Raw genomic sequence first — 25,832 nt, 5'->3', positions numbered from 1 at the left:
AACATCCCAAAACCAGGGATCATCTTAGCCCATCAGCCTGAGTGGGAGGCTTTTCTTTTTAAGAATGTTATTGTTTACTAAAAGCAGGATGTTTTATGCCCCTCTTCAATACAGGAGATTGCTTTTGGTGCGCTTTGGGTACTCGATCACTTCCCTGCAATGCCCAGGATGAATCTGTAGTAAATACAGGAGCAAATGTACGATGGGAAAGTTGTGAGGAGAAAATACAATGTAGTTCTGACTGGCTGATAAAGGAGAGATAACGTGTCAACGTGTTAATTGCCCAGAAGTTTCAGAACATGAGGTTCTAGCCCTCAGCTGTGCCTTCACTGGATAGATCGTTTGCATTTATTTAAAGAAAAAAATCAGTCATGGAAATAATGCTGTTCTATTTTCAAAGCCGGAATCTAAGAGAAATATTTTGAGGTTTCAGAGTGGCAACTTTCGTTTGCCTTATGAAGTTTTAGCGAGTGTTCTGAAGTCACACTGTCTTTTAGGACAGTCCAAGGCTTTACATGTCTTGTTCTAGTTTTGTAAATCATGTCATCTACCCATTTTAATGGTGACCAGCAATTGATTTAGCGATGGCATTCCATGGCTTTCCTTTGCAGATGGTGTCTGCCTCTGCAGGCAGAATACCCGTTGCCTGTGGAGGTGATTTTAAGAGGCATGAGACCTCCAAGTTGGACTTGGGTTGATGGTGGGAGGTCCAGATTTAGGCTAACAGTGTATCCAACAGGGTTGGGTTTAGTTTGGATACCTTTGTGCTTGCGCTGTCTCAGTTAAAAGCTTTGCGTGAGTGGGCAGACTATGAGAAAATGAGTAGTGAGGACGTCATCTGGCACAGATGGAGGGCTAGCCAAAATGATTGAAAGGGCTCTTTCTTCCCCTGGTTTCGATTTTTCTCTGTGAAATTAGATAACTGTGACCTTTTTGTTCTTTGAGAGAATCGTACTTTTTTCTTTCTTAAGGGGAAGTACCATCAACAATGCTTTGTGACATAATTTTGGTTTTTTTACCTGCAAATTCAGAGTTGTGTATAAAATCTGTATTGTTCAGTCGCATCAAATCCATTAGATGTATTTCCCTTCAATAACTGATAAAAGCCTTGTGTTTTTCATTTTCTCAGAAAGCTTCACTGAACCATACTTTTGTTTTACCAGTAGACTTTCAAAGTAGGGGGGTGGTTAGCTTCTTAGTTTGTATTAAATGTTTGTAAAAGAATATGTAAGTATGGCAAATACATTTTTTTAGACAAGTTAACAAGTTATGTGTTTGTGGGCTGAGCTGTGTGCAGCATAAGATGTGGATAGTGTATAAAAAAACCCCTAAAATTTGTTGCTCCCAGCCTCTTGTACCCACCAGACACCTATGGGACATGGTTGCTGAAGCAGGAAACCAGCTGTGTGTAAATTCTCACACTTACTGAGCTTATTATCATCTGTCTTGCCAGTGTGTCCTTGATGCACAGGCTGTTGCCCAAACACACATCCCTCTGCTGCAGAGTTGGCAGTTTAAATCCAATACAGCACTCCTCCGTGGTAGTGGCATGAAATGGTTATGGAAAGACCATGCTTAGGACTAAAACTGACAAGCACTTGTTTACGTTGAGTCATCATTTGTGTCTTGAAAGTTATATATATGAAAAATATTCTTCCTCATATACTACCTTTACTGTCTACAATGTCTCTCTCTGTCTCTCATAAAAGCGTCCGGAGTTTAAGTGCCTCTGTAAATAATAAATGAAGAACTATAATCGAATATCTTGCCAAAAGTCTTTCAGCTTCTTCTGGCAGAACTTTGATGTGAGCTGAAGGTCTTCAAATTCAAAAGGTGACTGTCCCAGAACAAGGTATTTCACACAGGCATGCCTTGCCAGCAGCAGCAGCCTCTGTAAATCATGCCAGCGGTACCTGAAGTCACTTGGGTTACTGCAACTGGAGATGGCTGTGCCCCCAAACTGTAGAAAGCTTTACAGTGCAAAATAAATCTTCTCATTCTGTTTGGAAACCAGAATACAGCTGCTGTATGTATCTCGGTAGGGCTGTGATGTTCTGGCTTTTTCCCTCCCTCTCTGTCTCAATCATTGCAAGCCAAGCAGGCAGTTGCCTTTTTGTGAATTTTTTTTCCACATGTTTAGAGGAATCCTTCAGAGTTTACTTTACCTAAGTAGCAACAGAGACACAGATCACAGATGGATGAGACAATGATCACCTTTGCATCTGAAACAAAGGAGGTACTGTTCTAGCTCCAACGTGACTGATGCTTAATGAAAGCCTTGGGAGTAGATGGAGAGTTAGTAAGATGTTTTTAAACCTGTGTGTAAACTAGTAGTGAACTATCTTCAGTAGGATAACAATCTATTTGCTTTGCAGTTATCTTTTTCTAATCTTCAGTAGCTAAATTAGCAGAGCTGAGCTGCGTGTCTGGCGTCCTGGATGGTTTCATGCATGGGGAGAAAAGGGAAATGGCTAGAGCAGATATCTGACGAGGTGGTGGTTAAGGGGCTGCTGGGAAGGCACAGACAAGCCTTTGGGGCAGGGGATGTAAGATCTGTGCTGCTGCAGAGGCTGTCGGAGCGACAGTCACATTTCACAAAGTGCCTGTAAGCCGAAAGATGCAAATATAAAGAGAATACATTGCTGTGACTTTGGCAGTGGTGCAGAAAACGGGAAGGAAGAGCTTAAGAAAATGAATTGGAGCAAGGCAACTGCGTTTAGAGCCAGCAGAGTGATGATGAAATGAGGGAAGTGGACAGAAGTATGGAAAGCAGTATCTTTTGGGAAGGGTTAGATGGAACAATAGACCGAGTGGGGAAATGGAGTGGCAAAGGGAAGGAGAATACAAAGAAAAGTTACCTGAAGCTTGTGATCATTATGGCAGCAGCCAGCAGTTTATACAGATGAAGGAAAACTGCAGATGCTGTATTCATTCTCTGGGAAAATTCTGAATTAGTTTTTAATAGGGGAAACGTACACCTTCTTGGGGAGACTAAATGTCGATGTTTCATCGAAGGCTTTCTAAATCTCATTTGAGAGGCAGAGATTTTTTGGCCTCGTGATGCAGCTACATTGTCTAACGTTATGAAATTTTCCAACCTTTGCAAAAATGCTGAGCAAGTAAGATGCCGCAGAGAAGGTTCCCTCGCTGCCCAAGACGCCCATCTAGCTTTCTGTGTGCGTGAGCACCGCTGCGTAGTTCTCAGGGCGACGAGTTGCCCGTGAGTTCTGGCTTGGGACTGGGAGGTCCTGAATTGTGCTCGTCAATCTGGTGCCCAGGTGTTGCTGTGGAATGAGATCCCATCTCTGTAGGCACACTGGTATGTGCGCCAGCTGCCCTCTCTGAAGTGCTATTGGGTTGCTCCTTTAAAAAGTTGTAAAGCACATGCATTCCACTTCTGCATTTCACACCGTGCTGGCTGTATCCCTTCGGCGGAGTTGTTGAACGGTGTGAAAAATTCGGATCACCGGCGAGCGTTGCAGCAGCATCTCAGGAAAACGGACTGCCTTGTTACAAGCTGTACCCTTAGAGAGACTTGGGAATGTTCTTTGAAGGATGGATCTACCTTTTCATTTCACGTGTGTTTTCTAAAACACCTTGGCTACTCGTACGATCAACTTGATGTCTGTTGTTTGATGCCTTGCGTTTTATTGCCGTGGAGTTTAGAGGTCACTGTTGCTTCGGCGTTTTCAGTTTCGTCTTCCTGTGCTGCTTTGAGTGCTTGTGCAGCGGCGTGCAAAGTGAGATTGCTGATGGGTTTGAAATGAGATGGATGTTGCAGCAAACGTGCCAGTGCAGGAGGAATGAATGATGTGTGGGAGAGAATGAGAGACCGTGGTTATAAGAGGGCTGCTCTGTGACAGGTCATTTTTTTTTCTTGCAAGAGAGAAAATAAATTGAAGGGAAATGAGAATATTTACTGAGTTGCTTAGTGCAGATTAATAACAATACTTACATTCTGGCCTTTTTCTTGGGTGATGTCTTCTTTATACTAATGCCACTGTTTATGTTGTTATATAATCTGATTTCTTGGTTTGATTTTCATGGTATTGATAGTACTTCATTATTCACAGAAAATCCACTTTTTCTGGAAAATCCCTTCCTTCACCACTTTATCGGTGTATTTATGAGCTTGATGGTGCAGCCTCTGACAGCCTGCTCTGTTTTCCTGTACTACTACCCCACATTTCCCAACGTGAGTAGTGCACGACCGAGACCTGATAATGCAAAAATAGTGTAATGCCATTTGTGTTTTAATAACAAAAAAGCACTGACTCTTTTTGGAAACTTAATTTGCTTCTCATGCAGGCTAAATTAACAAGGGAACGTCTGAAGGCATGTTGTTTCTTCATTGCTTTGTTAATCTAGGTTCCTTCAGGACTTGCATTCCTGTACTTCTACCCCAGGAAATTAATGTTTTTATTGGGGGCCAAAGAGTAGTTCAGCTTCCCAGGCCCATTTTTTGCGTGAATACAGTCAGAAATCTGTAAGGTGTAGGTAGGTAGCTGCTAGCTAGGAAGAGTCTGATGTGCTTTTTAGGTAAACTGCTAAAAAAGGCTTTTTGGGTCAACTTTTAGCTGTGGCAACCTACAAAATTTTGTTTTGTTCATCGACTTAGAAGAAGAAACACAACTATATATTCAGTGGTACGAGTTGTGGGGCTGCGTTCTTAGTTTCGTGCTGTTGAGCTCTTGAATATGGAGTTTTGGTACAAAAGAAGCTGTGACAACTTGCATTGTTTGCCTGTTTGTGAGGTGTGTGGTTGTATTTCAGGGTGACTTGCACGATGGTGCTGTGTTCAAATCCGTCCTTTTCAGTCCAGCCAATTTAAAGATTTGAGACCAAATATAGCTCTTTAGAAATGTATACTTGGAATCTGTTTGCAAAACTTGTTACAATTACAGCTTGTGTTTGATAGAGAGAATTTTTTAGGCAATCCTGTTCGGGCAGTGAAGGACTAGCCAGGGAAACTCGATATTCAGGCCGTCTCCATCATGCCAGTACTTCTTGAGACAAAAATCAGACTTGTGCTGTAACACTTGCAAATGCTTCTAAGGAATACCTTCATGGTGAAGTGCCTCTCCTTCCAACACCAAATCAGTACACTTATATAATTTTGTTAGCTGGCTTCTTACTGACCTGTATTGTACTCTTAAAATTCTGAGTCATATGCCTTGACATCTTATCACTTTACTTGGCAGCCTGAAAAATCATAGGTTGGACATGGTGTCAGGCTTACAGTGCTGCTTTGCCCTCGAAATGTAGCCTTCTAATGGACTATTGCTTTGCTAGTAGTAGAAAAGCAGAAAATTGCCCCACGATGAAGATACTCCTTTCTTTGAGTAGCTCTGGGCAGTGAGGGACATGACCGTCCTCATCGAGACAGTTTCTTGGCACAGTTTGAGCAGTGGCAGTTTCTCCCAACCTTTCTTCAAGCTGCTGGTGCTTTGAGATGTGGGGCACAGTTGTGGAGGCCGAAGAACCCTTGGTTCAGCTCTCCGGAGGGGTTGGAGAGCAGAAGAAAGGGTGAGAGACAGAGGTGACGTATTCTTCTGTGGGTCTTGCAGCCTTATGTTCTAGAAAACGTTGCTGTTCCTTCTGGCTGCTGTTAGGTGGAATTTTGTAGGCCACATCTCAAACTTTTTGAAGATCTGACTGGAAGGCGCACAGTCTGGCGCACTAGGATACGCTTTGTTATGCACATGGGGTGAGCTTTCCGCGGACTCCGTCTTCTCTGAGATGTTACTGTTAAAGCAGCTTTAACATCAGTCACTTACGCTCCAGCCGTACTGCTGAAAGTGCTGGATGAAGGCCTTTGATCGTCTTGCTCAGTGAGAGGTGACTTTTTCTTGTCTTGGGAGCAGCGTGTCTTGGCTGACTGTCTTCAAGTTCTAGATTGTTTTCCGAAGACACTGTGGTACTGAAAATTTACTGAATTCAGCGCTGTCATTCAGATCGTAAGTGTCTTGAAGACTCCATCTTTGTGCTGCAGGTACGTAAGGCAAGTCAGATAATTTTGAGTCTGGAAACAGGGAAATGATCATTGTGATAAAGTGCTTTAGAGCATGTATATGGCAGATTAGGAGAGCTGTGTCAGGCTGTGTTGATAACCTGTGTATTACTGTTTCTGGCAGTTCATGGAGCAGGTGTATGAGGTGTACGCTGATGGTTGAAGCTTTGGCGTTTGCATTGTAGTTTCTTCTCATCTTCTCCCTGCCCATGGCAGGGGGGTTGGAACTAAATGATCTTTAAGGTCCCTTCCAACCCAAACCACTTCACAATTCTCTGATTCCTTCATCTTTGCAAAGTGAGCTGCAGCCCCCAAACACTTGTTGTGTATTGAGCAGTTCAGGGCAGGGGAAAGAGCCGTTTTTGTCCGTAAATTCGTTTCTTTGTCTTAGATCCACCAATCCCACTAACGTAGTTGTGACCGGAGCGGTAAGGTGCCTAGGCTGCCCTGTCTCCCTAACAGCGTTAGGAGTACGTAATTGGGATTTCATTCAAGAAAGGAGTAGATACACCAAGCTGAAGATGATTGGCTGCTCTCTTTTAACAGACAAGTCTGAGAAGGAAAACCCATTCGAATCCCCTTTCATTCTGGATTGGTGGATCTGAAGCCCAGAAACAAAGTTTCAGGTAAGATGTCACCCTGTACTATATCTCGCTGCTTCTGCTTAGATGAGTTTGTCTGCAAATTCAGTATCTTGCTTTAACTGCTTAATGTCCCTCAAGTATTAGACCACACCAAGTTGGCTGCTGAGCTTAGGGTGAGAAAGGGCATATTTAGTAAATACACGTGCAGTTTATTAGGAAATCGCAGATCTACTCTGAAAAACAAACCTGGGAACATCCAGTGAACTTACCTTCTGTGGAGCTGGGAAGCAGTATCTACAGGCACAGGGGCACTCAGCAAAAGGTTTACAAATCCTGCTTCTGGAAGGAGAACGCCTTACCAAGGTCTTCGTTGAACTTCTGTCGAGTTCAGGGAAGCAGTAGCCATCTGCTCTGATTTCTAGCCATGTCCTCTGATGAGTTCATCAAAAATTTAGAGAGCTCGTCTAGTTGCTCGTAGTACGAATTCCAGTAGCTTTATCCTGGTGAAATGCTGTTTGAAATTCTGTTGTGGGCAGCACTTTGAGTCAGCCTTTTAAATCCTTTAATGAGACTTCAACGTGAAGTTCTGTTCCGAGTTGTTTTCCAAGCATAGCTGAGCCAGTTGTAAGGCACGGTGTTCAAGAGGAGCTTCAAAGTTATAGTTATCTCAGAGTAGGGCAGCGTGGTTGGATGTTGAGTCCCGTTCATCTGAGATTTTTGAAGTGACTGTAAAAGGCCGCAACGTGTTATCTTGGAGACAAGTTTGGAAGGTGTTTGTGTGCGTTAGGAAGGAAAGCTGGGTCCTTGGCCGATAGGAAAATGAAGTTATGCGAGATAAATATCATCTGGTGTGAACGGGAGACCTGCACCTCTCCTAATGCCCAGCTTTACTGTTAGTGCTTTAATGAACTTGGCAACTTATTTCTAAAGTTAGGACAAAGCAGTGTGCCTCGATTCCCTTTGATGTTAATAGCAATAACACTAAGCTGCCGGAGTGTTCTCTTTTCTAGACAGCTATTAAAGCCAACATTAAGGCCTCAATATTTAATCTACTGTAGAAGAAACTCTTGTAGGTGCTGTTGATCTCATGCATTGTTTAGCTCTGTTTGTTTTGCTGGCGTGGTATTTTGTGCAAAAATTATACCTGGATTTAATTGATGGGTATGTATATAATGGATTATTTGTGTACAGGATACTGTTGTTTCCTGGTTCGATTTTTGAGTACTTGAATTTTATTTGGTTAGGGTGGAGAAGTCCTGGGCATGTTTTTTTAGTGTAGTTCCTCAAAGAAAATCTCAGGGAAATACTCATTAACTTTAGTCTGACACATTTCTTGCAGTCTCATCTCATATCAAATTGAATTTGTCCCACGCACTGATCAGACTCACCTTGGAGTTAAAGGTGCAAAATAACATCTTCCTGTGGTATATTTGCTATTCAGGGTGTGCCTTTTTCTAAAATTAGAGAATGAGGAGGCAGAAGTGAACTTGACATCTTTAACGATGAAAACTGAAAAGAGGAAATAATTAAAAATACACTGAGGAGGGGGGGGGAAAAGAGGAAGCACAAATGTATACTCCTGCTGATTAAGGTCCCTGATGTTATGATATTTAATATTGCTTAACTTTTTGGAACACAGAACGGTCCTATTGAGGAGTAGTAAAGCCAAGTTGAACTTGAGTGCAGTATATACAGGTTGGAGGCTTGGTTCTTGCCCAGGTTTTGAGTCTTACGTTTCAAGAAGTAAAATGTAAGTCAGCTGTCAGAGGCGATGTAAATGAAATATTCCTCTGCAGCATTGGAGGCACAAACCCTGAATGGGAAGTGAGCATTTTATTGTGTGCTGAGCCCAGACTTCACGTGCCTTTGGACTCATCAAGTCGAAGCGCGTGCTGCCTCGTCTGTACTAGACCTTTAGGTGGGGTTAATGTTATTTTTAGATTGTGTCAGGCCTCATCCTTAAAAGCTTCATACAGAAAAGAGCCTAAAACAACTTCTAACATCTTAGACAAGTTTCAGCTGCATTTTTCTAAGTGTTTAACGTATTCACTCAAAGTTTCTACTATTTCAGTTGGCAGTGCTAGCGCTCTCTTTTCAGTGTTTCTCTCCCCCCCCACCCCCCGAGTTGTGATTTACTGTGAGCAGGTGTGCTGCTGTCTGTGGATGTCTGTAACACCTCTGTTCCTGCTGCGTAAGAGCATAGCAAAGCCATTTTTCTGTTGACATGGCCTTTTTTTATGTAACATAGGATATCTTAATGCAGAAAGGAATATCATGCTTCTGGAGTTTTGAAACTGGGGGAATTGGGATGTATGTTCATGAAGGCACCAAGGGTTAACCTAAGTACTGTGTATTTTGGAAAATGTAGACGATTTCAGTTAATGTTCAGAGTGGCTTACGTAAACATATTGAGATTTTTCTTCCTAGTCTTGTGTATCTTCCTGAAAATGAGATACTGCATCTCCTAAGTCTTATCCTGATGAATAAATGATAATGGAGTAAGACTGTTATGTTCAAAGAAAGCGTTTAACCCTTTCTCCACTGAACCCGTATTCCTTTTGTAGCATTCATTTGGTTGTAGCAAACGCATCCCGTGATCTTCAGGAGCGGAGTGGGACCGCGTTATCCATCACCCTTCTGTGAATTCATTGCCCTATCTAGAACAACGGTGTGGTAATGAGGAGAATTTCTCTGATATTATTTCCCCTTTGTCTTGCTTTCAATTTCCTGATGCCTCACTTAGTGTTTTTCCTCAAATGCAAGAAGCTGATGTGCAGATCTTGAGTGGCTATTGGAAGGTTGTAACGTTGAGCAATTTTTATATTGAGTGGCAGTCATTTAGTGAAATAGATTTTTCTGATGGAAGTGTGACTTAGCTATTGGTTACCTGTTTTTTTAGAATGATCTGATAACAATAAGGGAATAATAAAAAGCATTACATAAGTTAAAATGCGTTTGCTGCTCTGTGGATACTTACTTTTGAGAAATTCAATTTTGCATTTGTTCATCCAAGGACAGAAATGCAAGAGTAAATTACATCTAAGATGACTTTCTTGACCTCAGAATGTAGCCACTCTTAAATTGAAGTAGAACACTTGGATGCATGTGTAGAACTCCGTGTTTTTTGGAAGTATATTGTCCTACTGGTCCTCAAACAGCCTTCCAAATCAGACACTCAAGACTGGATGTGAGATTGCATTTTGGACATGGAAAAGTTAGTGGTGTGATGGCACCCGTTCCAGCAAACTTGTATGGAGCATGTGAATACACTGCATCTCTCAAGGGACAACTTGGTTTTGAAATGGAACCAGGCAAAGTAAAAAGTACCACTGTTGGTCCGATGAAAATTGTTTCTTTGTTTTCGAGTACCTCAGCAAAGATGACTCAGCAATGTTGTGCCAGAACGTGCAGCGTAGTGGATGTGTTGTCGTGCCAAGCCAGGCTGTCACTTGTGGAACACGCGTACTTGTGTCACGTGCATGCCCCCACGCTTCGTTTCCAATTAAATATTCACGCTTAAGAGTATACTTTGACATTTTTACTTTTCCACCTCTTGCAAATGTTCAGACTACTTGTTCCGATATCTGTTTGGTTCAACACTGTTGTGCTTGTCACTATTTTGAATTAATCACTTAAGGTAAAAATACCAGGTAAGATCTGGATGATATCCCAGCTAGCAAAACGGGATGGAGTTTGAGTAGTTGGCAACTATTCCCTGCCGAGTGTAAAATAATACTGAAGGCCTTTGAACAGAGTTACTGCTTTGTATTTTTTTTATGTCTTATTGTGGTTAATGCTGATTTTTGAAAAAAAAAAAAAAAAAATCTGAGCTTGGTATTAAATTTGGGAGCGCATATTGTATTACTGTCCTGAAGTCTAAGTTTGCTTTTTGGATTACCCCTTTTGCAGCATTAAATCTGAGCTGCTGGGGGATGTGTCTGTTGTTCCCAGCTGTAGAGATAGTTTAACACCAGTTACCCCATGAATTTATCAATAATAAGTATTAATGGAAATAAAGAAGTATCAGTTCTGTTGGTCCAGGCCTAAATCAAAGTAAATTAAAGAGTAAATTACCGATGTTGACTAGCGTGTGAGCTTCTTATAGCTAAAAACCTGAAGAGAATTCAGAATGAAGATTGAAGCGTTTTGGTTATATCTTTTTTTGCTAGTCCTGATCTCTCTTTGTAGCCCTGTGGACATCCAGAACACGAACTAACCTTGCCGAGGAGCTGGTTTGTTGTCTCAAGGAAGCGGGGAAAAGAATTTCAGAGGATTTGTAAGCTTGGATCGTTTGTTAGGTTCTTACGTTGGATTTCATTTTGTAATAAACTGTGTAAGAAAAATGCTGTTGCAGGAGGAGCGAATTAATGTAATTAGTCATGCTCCTTGAAAAAAATGAAGTAAATTCACTCCCTCATTTATTTTTTTGTATTTGTCCTCGAAATTGCAGAATACCTCCCCTCGCCAGTCTCTTCTAGACTGTCTAGAAACTGACTTTCAAACCAAGGATATTTTTGCCTTAAGAACAGAATTTCCCAAACTGCAAACATACCAATAAACTTTGATTCCTTAAATTATCTAGTGTAAATAAAATCAATGCAGTGAAAAATGCCAAGGTCATAATTCTAATACTTTATAAAACTTTCAGCAGTAAAGCTTGGTTATGTAAATGCCGTCATTCTTAATTACGGCATTGCAATATTTCCATCACTAGGTATGGAAGGTGTATTAGTTCTGTCAGGAACACAAGCTGTAGCCCATAGTAATTTCTTGAGCAATTTAGTGGGCTTTGTAGGATAAACAGATGATTTTTTTTTAAATTTTATTTTTTTAAAGGGGTAAAAATGTATGAGGACTTGTGTTTGGAGATAACTCTTAATTTCAAATGCGCTGAAATGGAAGGTTTCTAGATGTTTTATAGTGTTTTAACAAAATACAGCACTCTAAACTCACGAGAAGTCCAAAGTAAATGAAAAGTTGTTCAGGGGCTGATAGGATTTTTTTTTTGTGCCTCTGTCCTAAAAGTTATCGCCTACAAAGTCAATTTATTGAAAGAGCACTGCTGCATGCGTTACCATTAATATAAGTAGTTCTTAGCATCTGACCTTTAAAGACATTCAAGCATATTCCTTTTTACTGGTACCACTGAAAGTTCATCGTTTCGAATGCAAATGCAAGCATTTGCCTAGGTTTCTTAAATTTGGGATTTAAGATGGAAACCTAACTCTTGCAATGTAATTCCAGAGGCTGGCCCACTGGAGCAGTGTTTTGTGTATAGAATTACAACCAATCATGTAATAACAAAATTAGTGTATTAATCTTTCCAAACATAAGGCATATAAAGAATGAGGGTTTCTCCCTTTATCCTTATTGTTTCAGCATCATCCTCCCCTTGCCAGGAAGCTGTAAAGCCCCTCTCTCTGCTTGCCGCTCCCCGTGAGCGGTGCGTTCAGACACAGCTATCCCCATGCAAGTCAATCAAAACTCTGCGTTGCAAGTTAGTTTTTTTCCTTAAAACTGGAGTTTTGATTAGCCTTGCCTTAGGCTGCATGGTTCTGTTATCTGCCACTGGGATTGACACTGGCTGACATGTTTAATATTACACCCATTGGCTTTTTTACACCCAGACTTTTTTAAGTAGTGCAGTATCTCCCTGGGCTCCTGACCAAAGGCAAGTGGAAAGTGAAGGTGTAAATTCAGGCCGTTGTTATGCAAAAATTAAATCTTTAGTAGACTATTATGCTCTTATTTATGACAGTTCCTATGCAAGCAGGGTCAAGAAAGAGCATGTCAGTGAAGCACACAAATATTTGCACATGCCTGTTTTAGTGTGAAGTAGAATGTAATATTTAATTTACAGTATTGCGCAATGTCATCCCTACAGCTAAATGTTCAGTGATTTTTTTCTAAATCCTTTTATTCAGGGCTGTAATACTATGGAAAGTTTTTTTTGTGTGGCTTAAACTTGGCATGGAAATGGCCTCTGTGTCTACTACTTTTAACAGTAAAAATACTGTTTTAATTCAGTATTTCAAACTGAATTAAAAAATTGTTCTCAAGTTACTCATACTTCTCTGAAGTTATTAAAACTCAGCTTATTTAGCTAGAATAGTTCCTAAAAGAAAACAGTCTAATAACGTACACCAGTGATTTTTAGCTTACAATTTGTGGACCCCTGTAGCTGTGGCTTATTGCACAGTTTTGTACGTCTTATCTGAAAATCTTAGAGAAGTTTGTTGTGTTTCTGGATTGATGACTTTTACTAAGTGGTGTGAGCAAAATTAAAGTTTTTATTGGGCCTGTATGTTTGAAAACGCAAAAGCTTATTTGGGCTCTAAATACCTGCAGCGATGCCTTGAATTTTGATGATTCAGTGTTGCAGAAACACCATTCAGGTATTGTGCCAAATAGGATTAAATAATGAAATAGATTAGAAAGGAAGTTTCTTGAGTGATATGCACTTGTTTTGAAGCAGAGCTGTCAATGGTTCATAAAGATCCTGCATCTTCAATGTCATGATCAGTGGGGTTTGAACAGTACATCCTATCTATCTTTAAAAATATGAATTTTTTTTTTTATGTCTTGTTGAAATTAAGGTAGTTTCCCTAATGTCCCTGGTTGACTTCCTTAGAACAATTCTGGGAACGAGATTTCAAGTGCCAGTGTGAGGGCATGTCAAAGTAAATTATTGCAAAGTAATTATAGGTTTACTGGATTAATTACTTGATAGCTAAAGGAAAAATCATGTTTCTCTACACTTTGAATAAGAAACTTTTATTAATAGAAAAAAAGTGATTTATTTTGATGTTGAAGGAAAAATAATACAAGATACCATGAACATGTTCATTTTTACCTCTGTACATAAGGTACACGCTTCACATGGCAAGCCTGTAGTACAAAACATCCATATGGAATGACAACCTTCCTGATGGATAAGAAGAGAGAGAATTCCAGTGTGTTTCGATGCTGCTAGGGTCATTCTTGTCCTATTTTTGCTTTAATGTCTCTCCTTAACATGGAGATAAAAATATGAGGCTTTCTTTTGTTTTATTCCTACGATATGAAATTTGGAAAAAAAAAAAAGCTTTTAATGTCTCTGGTTGCTCTGGGCTCTCTCCTTCCCTTCACTATTGACACAATAACCACTTTCCCTGAGTCTTCACCTCTGGTTATTCCACTTTCAACTTTGATCTGCATGGGATTTTGCTTTTAAAGATTTGGTGTTCGTTGTAACTAAATTGGAAGCCTGTGTGAAGAACACTGAACGCTAAGTCTGTGCCAAATTTTAGCACTGGGTTTGCGCACTGCTCTGTAGGGAAGAGGATTCAATTCCTCACTGACTTTTTCTGATGGTTCTGTAGTGTGTGTACTATTCTGTCCTTAAAAGGAACTGTGCAATAGTATTGTGGAGCCATAAGAGGTTTGGGGAGTCCATCAGCATCAAATTTCTTCAGCTTTGGAAAAGGAACAAAAAGAATTTCCAAACTTTTTCGAACTTCTAGTGTCAGAAATGTGGAGTCTGGTAGCTAAGCTTGGTTCTTTCTGCCTTGGGTGGTGGTACTAAGTGTAGTTAGGGTATAATTTGGCTTTAGGATACCCTCAACTGCTAATACCACCTTTTTTCCCCAGTAACCTATTTAATCGGGATACTGTGCTTTTTCACTAAACAGAACTTGTTCTTGCAATTTGAGCTTAGCTAGGTGGTGTTCCTCCCTAAAAAACACTGAAGTTTTTTGGCGGTCAGTGTCCCAGTACACAGACTGTAATCTCAGAAGTTAATGTTGGCTTTGCAGTGGGAATAAATAAGCACAAATTGTTGGAAAAAGCTGATGCCAAGCCTTAATTACCGAAGCTCCTCCAGGTTGTACTCTAAAGACTCGCCGCTCTACAGAAAAGCTCCTGCACTTCTGTTCCCCGAGGGCGACGGCAAAGGTAAAAACCTGGCAAGCAGTAATGGCCAGGCCAGTTTGCTGGGTAAGCCATCTTCCCCCAGTGCAGCAGGACTTCTTCCGTCGGTAGCAGTGCGTGGATGCATCGCTGAACTGACGGACCCAAACCGTAACACCTCTGGTACTACTGCTAGTAAGTTAAAACGTTCAGCTGGGCACTGAAGCCGAGCGGCTGCAAATGAGGAAAATCGGCTCGTTATCCATGATAGGACAGAGGGATGGCTTGTTTTCTGCAAAGGATCTTCAGTGGTTATTTTACCCTTGGCCGCTAACCTTGTGCTTAATGTAGCAATAACGTAGATACGTACCCACGTTAACGTACTAATGAGTTGCCTGCCTTGAGTGATTTGTTGTGGCATCTAACTGCTTCTTCTCTTCCTTCCTTTTTGTCACCCTGCAGTGTTCTGTGCCAAGGTCTTTGTGGCTAGGCTGCTCCAACCTGGTAGAGAGCATGTGCGCACTGAGATGCCTGCAGAGCATGCCCAGTGTCAGATGTCTCCAGGTGCCTTTCTTCTTTCTTGTTGTAAATGTTATGCGTATGCTGTTGAACATTTGTTAAAGCTCTCAGGACTCTGTTTAATCAAATTGTTAAGTCTGCTAAATGTTTTTTGTGCATCCTTTTCTGAAATCTTCTACTTAACTGCATTGTAGGACTGAGTCTTAAGAGGGCTTTCTGCACAGTAGGTTCTTGGGGGGGGGGGGAGGGGGTTAAGCTTTTGTGTTTTATTTTATTTATCTATAGTTGTGATATAAGTAGCATAGTTGTGCATGTTGCCTGCTACGTTTTGCTTTCTCATTTAATTTAAATTAAAACATAATGAGCTTTGCCATTGTTCTTAAATGACAATGAACTGACTAGCCTGTAATATTTGTGTGATTTCATTTAGAAAGGATAAGCTTTTTTATTTTCAACTAAGCGTGATCCTGGTTACAGCCTTACGTTACGGTCGTTGCACGTGTTTGAATGCAGAATAGTTTTAGCATGGAGTCCTGGGGCTCTGGGTTTCTCTGTTAACTTAGCTGCTTAACTTTTTAAAAGAGAGGAACAAGGGATGGGGGGCTTGCTTTGCGTGGAAGACCACTAAATCTCAAGTTCTCTGTTTTTCTTCTAGTAAGCTGTTGAAGCGGAGCCTGTGTAATTTATAGATGGGGGAATTGCTGCTCGCTCTTCACTGATTTGGGTGGGATTGGAAACAATAAAAAGGGAGATTTTGATACCAGCTAACAATTTTGAATTCCCAGGATATTTACCTTGGAAAGAAAACGCAGAACGTGTAGCAGCTGCGTGGCACTTCCTAAAGTGTTTCCAAATGTAACATTTTTAGCAGAACATAGCCGTGATATTAGTATCTTTTATAACATAATAGCATTACTCAGTGGTTCAGTCTTCTCGTGTGTATAAAACAAATACTTAAAAGAAATTGTGTTTGTGAATGAAAACTTAAACAAATTGAGTTTTGTTTGCAGTCAGTCCGTTTGAGTTCAGACACTGGATAACAGGAATGACTTGCCTTAGAGAGTAACCGTTTATTTCAGAACCTCTTCTCTTGCCTGCAAAGTGTGGCCACTTGAGTTCTAACAAATTTGATTTTCAGAATGAAAAATATCTTCAAGTTTTCTGTTAAAATACAAACGTGTTTTAGTTTGAAATACTATTCAGAGGGAGGGAAATAAACCCATGACCAAGATAAACGTATAGATGGATAATAAAACTTTAAAGAAATTGGCACTGCCTCAGGGCCAATAGTAGGTGCTTCTAGTCATGACAGGGCAAAGTCATGGAGATTCAGTGTCTGTCTTGGGAATATTTACATGCTAGTTCTAATATAACGTCTTCCTGCTCTCTTTGCCTGATCCTCAGCATTCACCTCCTCACTGGAAAAGTAGAATAAAACTTTTTTCAGTGGGAATTTTGACAATTTTTCTCCCTGGGACCTAACTTGTCAGTGGCCAAAGAGCATCTCAGAATTTTTCAGCAAGTGATCACAGTTGTTTTTAAAATGGATAGTGATGTTGGGAGTAGGTTGGACAGAGTCTGGTGGAATGGGCCATACAATCTGCAACGGTTGTTTTGTGGCTTGTTGATGAACCCTGGTGAGGGATGTGAGCAGTGAGCTTGAAACAGCTGCTGCTTTGCTGTTGTGAGGCTGTTCTTTGGTACAGGTTGCATTATGTTGCAATCCTACGCTTTCATGCTTAATTTTTTTTACCTCCTCTCTACCTGACTTTTTGAATTGTGACTTACACCTAACTGCATTTAACAGTTTGAGAACTATTTCAGCATAGGAGAAGTTTTGCTGTTAATAATTTGTCTTTTAAATGGTAGGTGTAGATCTCTATTTCATGGACTACAAGCCTTGGGGAGGGCTTTCTGCTGGACTTCTTCCCAGTGAATTTCAAAAAGACTCATCAGGCTGGGGGGCTCCTTAACAAGCTCAGATTCCCTACTGCAGGCAAGGCGTGCATCTCTGCAAATACCCGATTTGGGAATTGCAAGGACTTCTTAATGATGAATCCAAGAACTTTGACTACCCCAAGTTTCTTATAAATCAGCTCTTTGGAAATTTCTCATCAGTTGGCACATCATGGCAAATGAACTGGTTTTATTCCCCAAGTGAACTTTTTATTAAAACAATATTGCAAACAAAAATCTATGTATTCAGTTGCAATAATAGTAAACCTGCATGTTATGAAAATGGTTTTCCTTTCTGTTACAGTATCTATCAGTAGGTACATAGTAGTTAACTAAATTGAAGAGGTGAAAGCTCAGACCAGGCTGGGTGGTAAATTAATTGATGCAGAATACATTGTATTACAAGCTCCTGTTGATTGATGACAGGATAAAACACAGAACAGTTTGCTTATGAACAGTTTGTTCATAATCATACAAGATTTTTGGAAACGTGTTATCACATGGATGTGGTGTCATATATAATTAAAAAACATAGCTAATGCAGCTGTTATGTCAGGACGTGTCACTTTGAAAAATTTCTCCAACCTATATTGTTTTCAGGAATTGTTACAGATCTGTCAGCTTACATGAAAACCACATTTGAAGTGCCAGTTAATTTGTGGAGGCTTTTTGCTCCATGTGCCTGTAGGAGTTTAACAAACCCAAAACATTTTAAACTATATAATAGTAACTACTAACAGGGTTAACAAATTTTAGTAATAAAGTACATCGCTGTGTGGAAGGAAGCAATTTTGTGTATCCAGGCTGTTGCACTTCAGGAGTTCCTGAGGAGGGATTTGGCCCCTCTGTGTGTTGCAGGGCTTGTGCTGTTCTGCTGGCTGCACTCTCCTGATGGATTGTTTAGAGGGTAAGAAGGATAACTGTCCTAAGCACATACCTGTGGGGCAAACTGCTTGATGAGGTGTAGAGAGAGCTTTGGTGATGTAAATTTCATTCCAAAATAAAGGCTTTTTTTTATTAAAGTCTGATTTTTGTAGAACTGCAACTAGGAGTAAGGGGGTTCGAATCTTTTGGAAGCATCTGTGGGAGATATTTAAAAAAAGGTTCTCCTTTCGGGCATGTGACTCAGTGACCCCCGAAGGGGAACTTGGAAGTGAAAGTGGCACCAGCTGCTATTCCCCATTTTTTATTTTTGGTACCATGACTTGCCTTTCATTGTTTCCTGAGCTATAAGCTCACTTAGGGTGGAGAGGCAGTGAAACAGTTTGCCCAGAGAAGCTGTGGGCTGCCCCATTCCTGGAAATGTTCAAGGCCAGGTTGGATGGGGCTTTGGGCAACCTGGTGTAGTGGAAGGTGTCCCTGCCCATGGCAGGGGGGTTGGAACTAGATGATATTTGAGGTCCCTTCCAACCCAAACCATTCTGATTCAATGTAAAAACAGGTAGGGCATATGTAGTAGGAGATCTTTGTTCTGTAACCCACATTCAATTAGCGTAATGATGATTAATAGGAAGTCGAAGAAGGGATTCACAGAAGTTATCTCAAAGTTTTATCTGTGTGTGTATATGTGTAGAGTAATTAGTGAATGGACTAGAAAGAGAGGAAAAAAGCCTAGTCTTCAATCTGCACCCTTATAGAATTTCTTCAGGAAGCTCTTAATCAGTCTTAGGGCTTTTTCAAACATTTAGGCTTTGAGTAATCTACCATCAGTCTAAAAGAAGAAAGCAGAGGTTAGGTTTACATTTGCCTTTCTGTAATGTTGTTAGCAATCATAAAACCTAGCTAGGCTCTTCTAAAATCAGACTGGTACGTTTAAGCAAATATCCTCTGATGCCAGTGGATTGGAGGTAGCGTTCCAGTTCCCCACAGTTAGTCTGGGTTTGTATTCTGTGCTGCTTACGCAGCAAAATACCTTCACAGTTCCTATAGTTTACTGGAGAAATACTTAGTTTCTGCATTCTGTGAGCCGTTGGTGAATGGAGAAGAGAGATAATTTGTTAAAAAATATTTATTTCTTTTTGTGGTACTTGAAGTTTGCTCTAATCTATTCTGATTTTCAGCAAAATTAATATTATTTGGAAATAAAGTCCTTGACACTTATAATCACTGGTTATTGCTGCATTGAAAAACATATATTAAACCCCAGTTCATAATACTTGAAACTACTGTAGATTCTGAGGCCTTATTTTTAACTACTTAATTATCTTTAATAATGTTTTTGTACCGAGGAGCTTACCATTATGAACACACTTGGATTCAAATAGCTACTGTTTTCATCCTCTCTTTGATATGGATTTGACTGCAAGATTAAAAGCATACCAGTCTCTTATTTAGGTGTTCAGAGAAACTGGTTCTATTACCAGTTGTGTAATGCAACCCTATGGATACATCGCCTTCCATAGCTTCATCCTCGTGAAACATTGCAGTGGTTTGGAACGTATTTTGTCACGCTGATTTGGGAAATAGCTCCAACAGTGCTGTCACTCAGAGAGAAACGTCCAGTGTTCTTAGTTCTGTAAGTAAACATCTCCAGTGTGAACTGAAGATGAATCATTAAGCAACAGAAGATAAGTACTCAAACGTCGCTTTGAATTTTTGCATAACGTAGGCTGTGATGCAATAACACTTGGGAATAAATTATTAGGTAGATGTAATGAAATTAATGGAGTAACCAAATACTGCTCAGCCAGGTCTTTCATCTTTGTATTCAGTTACGCTTTTCCTTGACTTCTTTTTAAAGATATCATCATGTGTCTCTGCTGAAACTCTGTAGTTTTTTCTTGCTTATGTAGCCCCCGCCCCCATGTGGGATTTTTTTGCTACATGTTTCCATTTGTCATCTTTAAAATTTTCAGATTAATTGTATGTAGTGTCTTGCTTTTCCTTTTATGTTCACGCATGGGGTACGTAGCTTGGAAGCTTTAACAGAGCACTGATTCAGTACATGAGCAATAAACTTGGCACTTCCAGAGCCTCCAGTGTGAGAAGTTGACTTGTTCCTCCAGAAGCCAGATCTAACAATTCCTGCAGTGGCTTTCTCAGACCTGAAGCTACCCTGCCTCCTCCCAGCCACTTCACCCCTTGGTCTGTAGGCTTGTGATAGCGTGCTTCACTTTGTCCTTTATCCTTGACTTCTGCACAACGGGATGTCCAGCTCTATTGGTTTTCCTTGATCTGCGTTTTCGTTCTTACACCAGGTGTCCCAGTGATGAACAAGCGCTAGGAAGGTGACATAGACTTAGTTTTTGCCAGTGTCATTTCTGCTTATAGATTAAGACAGGAGTGCGTTCATTTACTCTCTGTAACTGGAAGCTGTCTTCATAAAAATGTGGTCTTAAAAGCCTTTTGAATTGGCCAGTTCATGATTTATTACTGTGCAGAAGAACTTACTATTTGCCAGTGGCAAGTGGAGTTATTCCCTACACTGGTGTTCCCTGCAAAGGAAATTATTTGTTAGCAATAAAGAATATCAGTGCTATCGCAGCTGAGCTGAGGTACAAAGAAGGAAGTTTATCTTTCTGTTTATTGGTAAGATACAATTGAGCATTAGCTTGCTTAAGCTTCTCTTTGTTATTCTTTACAAATTTTGAGTGTCTGTTGGTTGATGTTTCTATTCAGATACCAGAAGGAAGTAAAACAATGTAAACTGTATGGAAAAAATTGTATTTGAAAACTAAGAATTCTGATTGATTGACATGAAAACTTCATCTTTTTTTTTTTTTCACAGTGCAAATTCAGACACAAACATGATGTGGTATTCTTAAAATGACAATGAGGCAGTGGATGCATTCTGCTAAAACCTTTTCCTATGGTGCACGAAATCACAGATTGGAAGATGATGAATAGCCTGTCGCTGTGTAGTCTGCATCTTTTTGAAAATGTTATTCTTCTGTGCAGCTCTTAAAATGAGTTGTCATAGCCAGACAACTGCTTTGCTGCTTCTGTTAGGTTTGAAGTAATTTACAAATGCTTCTTTGACATGTTTTCTGGTGTTTTGCCTCAAAACAGTGGGACTGTTACAATTTTCTTTTTGGAAACAGTCCAACAGGTCCATTAAAAAGAAATGCATGTTTGATTCCTGTTCTTTAAAGAACAGAATGTTCTCTCCAGTATCTGAAGTATTTGTGCTTGTCCCTCTATTTTAAACAGACTTCTTTCCGAGGCAGAAAGCTTTAAAATGAAGCTGAGTATTGCAGAAGCAATTAAAGATATCCCTGCAGTAGGCCTGTTGCAGTTTTGTGCAGTGAAATGGCCTCAATTACCCAGTCTGTAGATCTGATGTAAAAAAGTCCAGTTTCCCCTCTGTTCATCAGCAGCAGTGCTTCCCAGTATTGTTTCTTCTGGCTGAAGCCGGAGTCTCCTCTCCAAATGAAGAGCGGGTTGGATTTTGCTTTCAGCAGTGTCTCATAATATCTTGTTTTTCTTTCAGTTCTTAGTACGTGTGTGCTGCAGACTCTGGGGGCTGATGTGACAGATCAATTTGCTGTTAGTTGCATATATCAAAAATATTTTGCAAAGGGGAATGTTGCGTTTTACCTTTTTCCCCTCTCTCCTCCCTGTGCTCTAGTGCCCAGCCATCCTGGTGGTCTCTGCCAGACCCTGCTCCAGTATCCCAGTGTATTTTGTGTAATAGAGTGCCCAAAACTGGGGCTGGTGCTTTGATGGGGTCTCACGAGAGCCAGGTACGGCTCTGGCTGCAGAGTCTTACGGGGACGGGACGGCAGCTTGTTGTGCTTCCTGATGGTGTGGCCGTGGCTTCTTGCTAGGTCTGGACACCAATAGGATGCATAAGTGTGAAATGCAGGGATTGCCTTTTTTCCACGCATGATTTATTATCTGAAGGAAAGTGTTAGGATAAGCGCTCTTTTCAGTCATCCTTTGTGTATCTTGAGTGCTTTCAGTTTTATGACTTTAATTATTAACTCAGCCTGTTCTTTCTTAGGGGCAAGAAGAGAGACCTTCTCTTTATTGGATTAGTTCATATTGTTTATTTTTAAGTGGAGGAGAGTGGTTACTTACCAGATTATTTTGAACTTCAGCCAGTGAGCTAGTACTGAGCTACGAATAAGAGCTCTTCCCCTTTAGTTTCCTTAGCTGAGGAGCAGAAGTGTGTTCCCTGATGTCAGAAGACTGGCAAGTGGAGTAAATGTCTGTAAGTTTTGGTTCCTGATTTTTTTCCCCAGACACAACGTACAGCAGTCCCCTGTAGCTGACTATGGTTTCTGCCCCAGTGCTCTGGCTGTGCTCGTTCTGGTCCGTGGTAAGCGAGCAGCAAATGGTGACGGTGGGTGGGAGGTGACAGGCAGCCTGCAAAAACCCTTTACTGGTTGGAGTCATCTGCAGTGGCTTCTCCAGGGTCTGAGTGGTGCCAACCACCACCCTTCTGCTTGTGAGTAAGGGGTTTTGCTGGTATAAACAACTTAATATGTACAAGAGCTTTTTTGTTCTTTGTTGTTGTCAGCAGTTTTTAGAGAGCACTAAGGATCACACATTTCATCCCCAAGCTGCAAGCTTGCTTGAACAGAAGAGTGTGTCCTTTCAGGAGCCTGCTTCTCTTTCTAAGCAGCTTTTTGAGTTATTTCACTGGTGGCAGTTACTTAGTGGGCAGTTCTCGCTTTTCTCTTGTCTTCAGAAGTTGCTGGTATTCAAAAGTTAGTAATTTACCTAATAACCTTTCTGATAGAGATTAGGAGGAAGTGGTGATGTGACTCCCTCTTGAGATATTTCACTAAGCTGCTGTCTGCTGCAGGAGGGACTTCTGAATGTAGAAAAAGTAATGTGAGCTTAGAGATCTGGTCCTTATTCCCTTGGGTCACTTGCTAGCCTGCCTTGTGCTAGTGTTTCTCTCTTGTACCATTCAGAGATCGCAACCTATCGTCTCTCAGACTGGGAAGGATATGTCCCTAAGGAGGCAAGTACGATTTTTGGTGATAGATTCATATATCAACACAAGATACTAGACCTTGCCTCAGTGAATCCAGAGCCGTTGCTTATAGCTGCAACAGATGAGCATCACTTCAAATAGAAATTTGTGTTCCTTAGAAAAGCTGACACAATCACACTATGCTTAATTTATTTCACAAGTAGTGGGCAGGAGCTGTTATTCCTGATGCCTCTTTCCGTGCATCCACAGAAGACTACATCTTTGAGTGGAGAGATGTTGTTAGGCACACTGTCTTGTTTATGCTTTCTCAACCTCCTTTGGGAAAGAGGATTTTTTTTGCCATCTGATCCTGTTACGGTGCAAAGAAACTTGCTGGGTAACGTGCACTGCTCTCTGCCTCCCTTCTGGTAGTGCTGTGCTTATGCTGGGAGGGAGTGAAATCTTTCTTAGGAGAGGAGAAGGAAATTCAAGGCAGTCTATTCCGGGTATGTTTCATATAGTCCTCTTCCATGCAGGTGTTTTGTCTATTTCCCACTAGAATTTTCAAGGAAGGAGAAAAATATAATCAAATATTTCCCACTAAGGTTGAAACTACATTTGTGCAGTATCTTCACGCAGCACTGGCAGACTTCCCATCGGAAACGTCACAGGCAGGAGGATCGGATCCCCTGCTCGTGGGGAATTAAGCAGCAGTGTTGATACCAGTGTTAGTAATGATTTTGCCGATACTCATAATTCCACTCTAAGAGTCATCATCATAACGACATATATTCTTTCTGTGTGAAAAGAGCAGGCAGGCCATTCCTAGGTTTTCCTGGACCTCCTCTATTTTCATCCAGTGAGTTGTTCTGTAGGTCTTCAAGGCGGTAGCAGATGGGTCTTCACATACTTGGTTTGGTTTTTGTGATCCTTTGAAATGGTGGTAGAATCCAAATAAATCACAGGAGGCATCGGGGTCAAGGGTAGGACAGCTGTCTGCACACCCAACAGCAGGACTGAGCAAATCTTACCAACAACCATCTATCAAGTATGGAAGAAGTGGTAGAGCAGAGAAAGGAGGAACTCTAACCAAAACCTTTTAATTTGCGTAATATTTCTATGGCAAACCAGTCATGTTTGCAAAACCCCACTATAGAAAGGCATTACTTGGCACGGGGTGGGCGCTCAGCGCTTCAGACAAGTGGATTTTAAAGATACTTCAGAAGTTTGAGAGTTGACTTTGTTGCCCTAGGGAAATGATGTAGGTTGTCTTCGTCTCAACCTTTTCACTTGCTTTCTAAATGTTGAATTCTGTTCAGCGGCTTTGTGCTGGTGCGTTTAGAGACTCTCAGCTCTTTGCTTTTTAATTTTATCTCATTCCTCAAGTTTGCCCACAATTTTTGATACAATTATTAAGCCAGACTTTAAGAATGATCTGACCTACGCTTCTAAACGTGTTTTTTTTCATCTATTCCACTTTTTATTTTGTGCTTGAATAAAGAAACTGCTTAAATATTTACTATAAAGTGTATGAACACAAACATCTCTTGACATGTCTGTGGACACTTCTTGGATAGAGACTTGGAATTTAAAAAGTCTTGCCAAGGAAATTTGGGTGTTGTAACTGAAAAGTGTCATTGTACCAAATGGATTAGGGCCCTGCATTCAAAGAGAGGTTTAAAATTCGACAGATAATAAAAAATTATTATTAAAATTAAATTAAAAAATTAAAGATCACTGTCATTCATTAATTTTTAAGTTCTCTCTATATGAGATACTCAGGAGCTAATAGTTAGATGCCCTACTTGAAAAATCACTTAAACAGGATGAAGATAAATTTAAAGTAGCATATATGATTGCAGGGCTTGAATGCACACTTGAACTTTGAAAATCAAAGTACTTTTGTCTGCTTTTGAAGATATTCGGACTAGAGAATTCATTCGAGGCATATAATATGGGAAAAAATATTTACCACGATGTTATAGGAATCCACGTACAGTTCTGTACTTGTAAGCTCAGGTTGCTAGAGCAAATGTACTCAAAGTCTCGAGCTTCTGTAAGTGTGCGTTTTGGGAAAAAGGAAGGAATTAGGCCAAATGCCTTTGAATTCAGTACCTGAATAGTAAAAAAAGCAGGATGCCTGGTGTTAAGTGATTGTCATCACTGTGCTCTAAAGACTTTTCTGTTGTCCTGCAGTATCTATTAAATGCTTTTGAGCCCTGCTAGCTTCAAAGTTAGCCTTCAGTGCAGCTTGTTGGAGGCAAAACCCCTTTCTGATCCCAGATCAGGCCACAGAAACCGTAGTCAGCCCTGTGTGTAACGCTGTCTGTTTGCTCAGAATTAAGAGAAACGTATAGCAGTTTTCCTATTGAAGTGACATCAGGAAGAAAGGGACTGATTGCTGGCACGCTGCGGTGGTCACAGCTTTGGTTTCAAGGTTTCCTTGCACCAGATGTTGGTTTCAGCTGTCCCCTGTCTTTTCCATCCGCTGCCCCCCCTGCAGCAGCTAACCAGCTTTCATTTACGCCAGCATGAGATGCTGTAACGTAAAGTCAGTCACTGATGTGGTACAGATGAAAAATAATCTTCCAAAAAGAGGAACACGAAACCTTGGGCAACTATTCCTCTCATTCTCAAATCCTTTTCTGGAGAGTCTTATGACGATGTGCTTTTGTATTTTTTGTAACTTGATGTTCCAGGGAGAAGTGGTGCTGGCCTTACAGGTCAGGAGCATTTAGACATCCGTTATAGAAGTCGTGTGAAATCAAAATGTTGCAATTTCACATTCCTTTTAATACCTAGATAAAATCAGCACTTGAATGCAGAGTGTCTGGCTGACCCCAGGCAGGGCCGAGTGGGTATTTGAAAAAATGATTTGCGTATTTTTTTGCATCTTGTATTACTGAAGGCTTCTTTCTTTAGCTGAAGTTAGTCCGCAGCCTTTTCTGAGAAGTTTTTCTCCAGGCTTTCGGTTGCTTGGATATCAGCAATTACAAAAGCATACTGAAATGGG

General features: G+C 40.7%; 1 protein-coding gene across 3 annotated transcripts in view; it reads left to right on the top strand.

The window, feature by feature from the left end:
- Positions 1-25,832, top strand: part of FBXW11 (F-box and WD repeat domain containing 11) — a 76,825-nt gene that overhangs the window by 2,127 nt on the left and 48,866 nt on the right. The window contains exon 2 of one of the 3 annotated variants that reach the window (XM_086621365.1): positions 6,557-6,636. The exons of 1 other annotated variant lie outside the window; for it this stretch is intronic. Coding sequence is in view for 1 of the 2 variants with exons in the window: in XM_086621362.1 (XP_086477488.1) it covers positions 14,995-15,045 (51 nt within the window). In the remaining variant the exon portion in view is untranslated. Of the gene's footprint in view, positions 1-6,556; positions 6,637-14,965; positions 15,046-25,832 lie in introns of those variants that run through there. One more of the 3 variants, XM_086621362.1, reaches the window with a different exon arrangement.

The sequence above is a fragment of the Tauraco erythrolophus genome, chromosome 16 (genome assembly GCF_009769465.1).
Source record: "Tauraco erythrolophus isolate bTauEry1 chromosome 16, bTauEry1.pri, whole genome shotgun sequence".
NCBI lineage: Eukaryota > Metazoa > Chordata > Aves > Musophagiformes > Musophagidae > Tauraco > Tauraco erythrolophus.
Note: the sequence above shows the minus strand (reverse complement) of the source record. Positions and strands in the feature narration are given on the sequence as shown.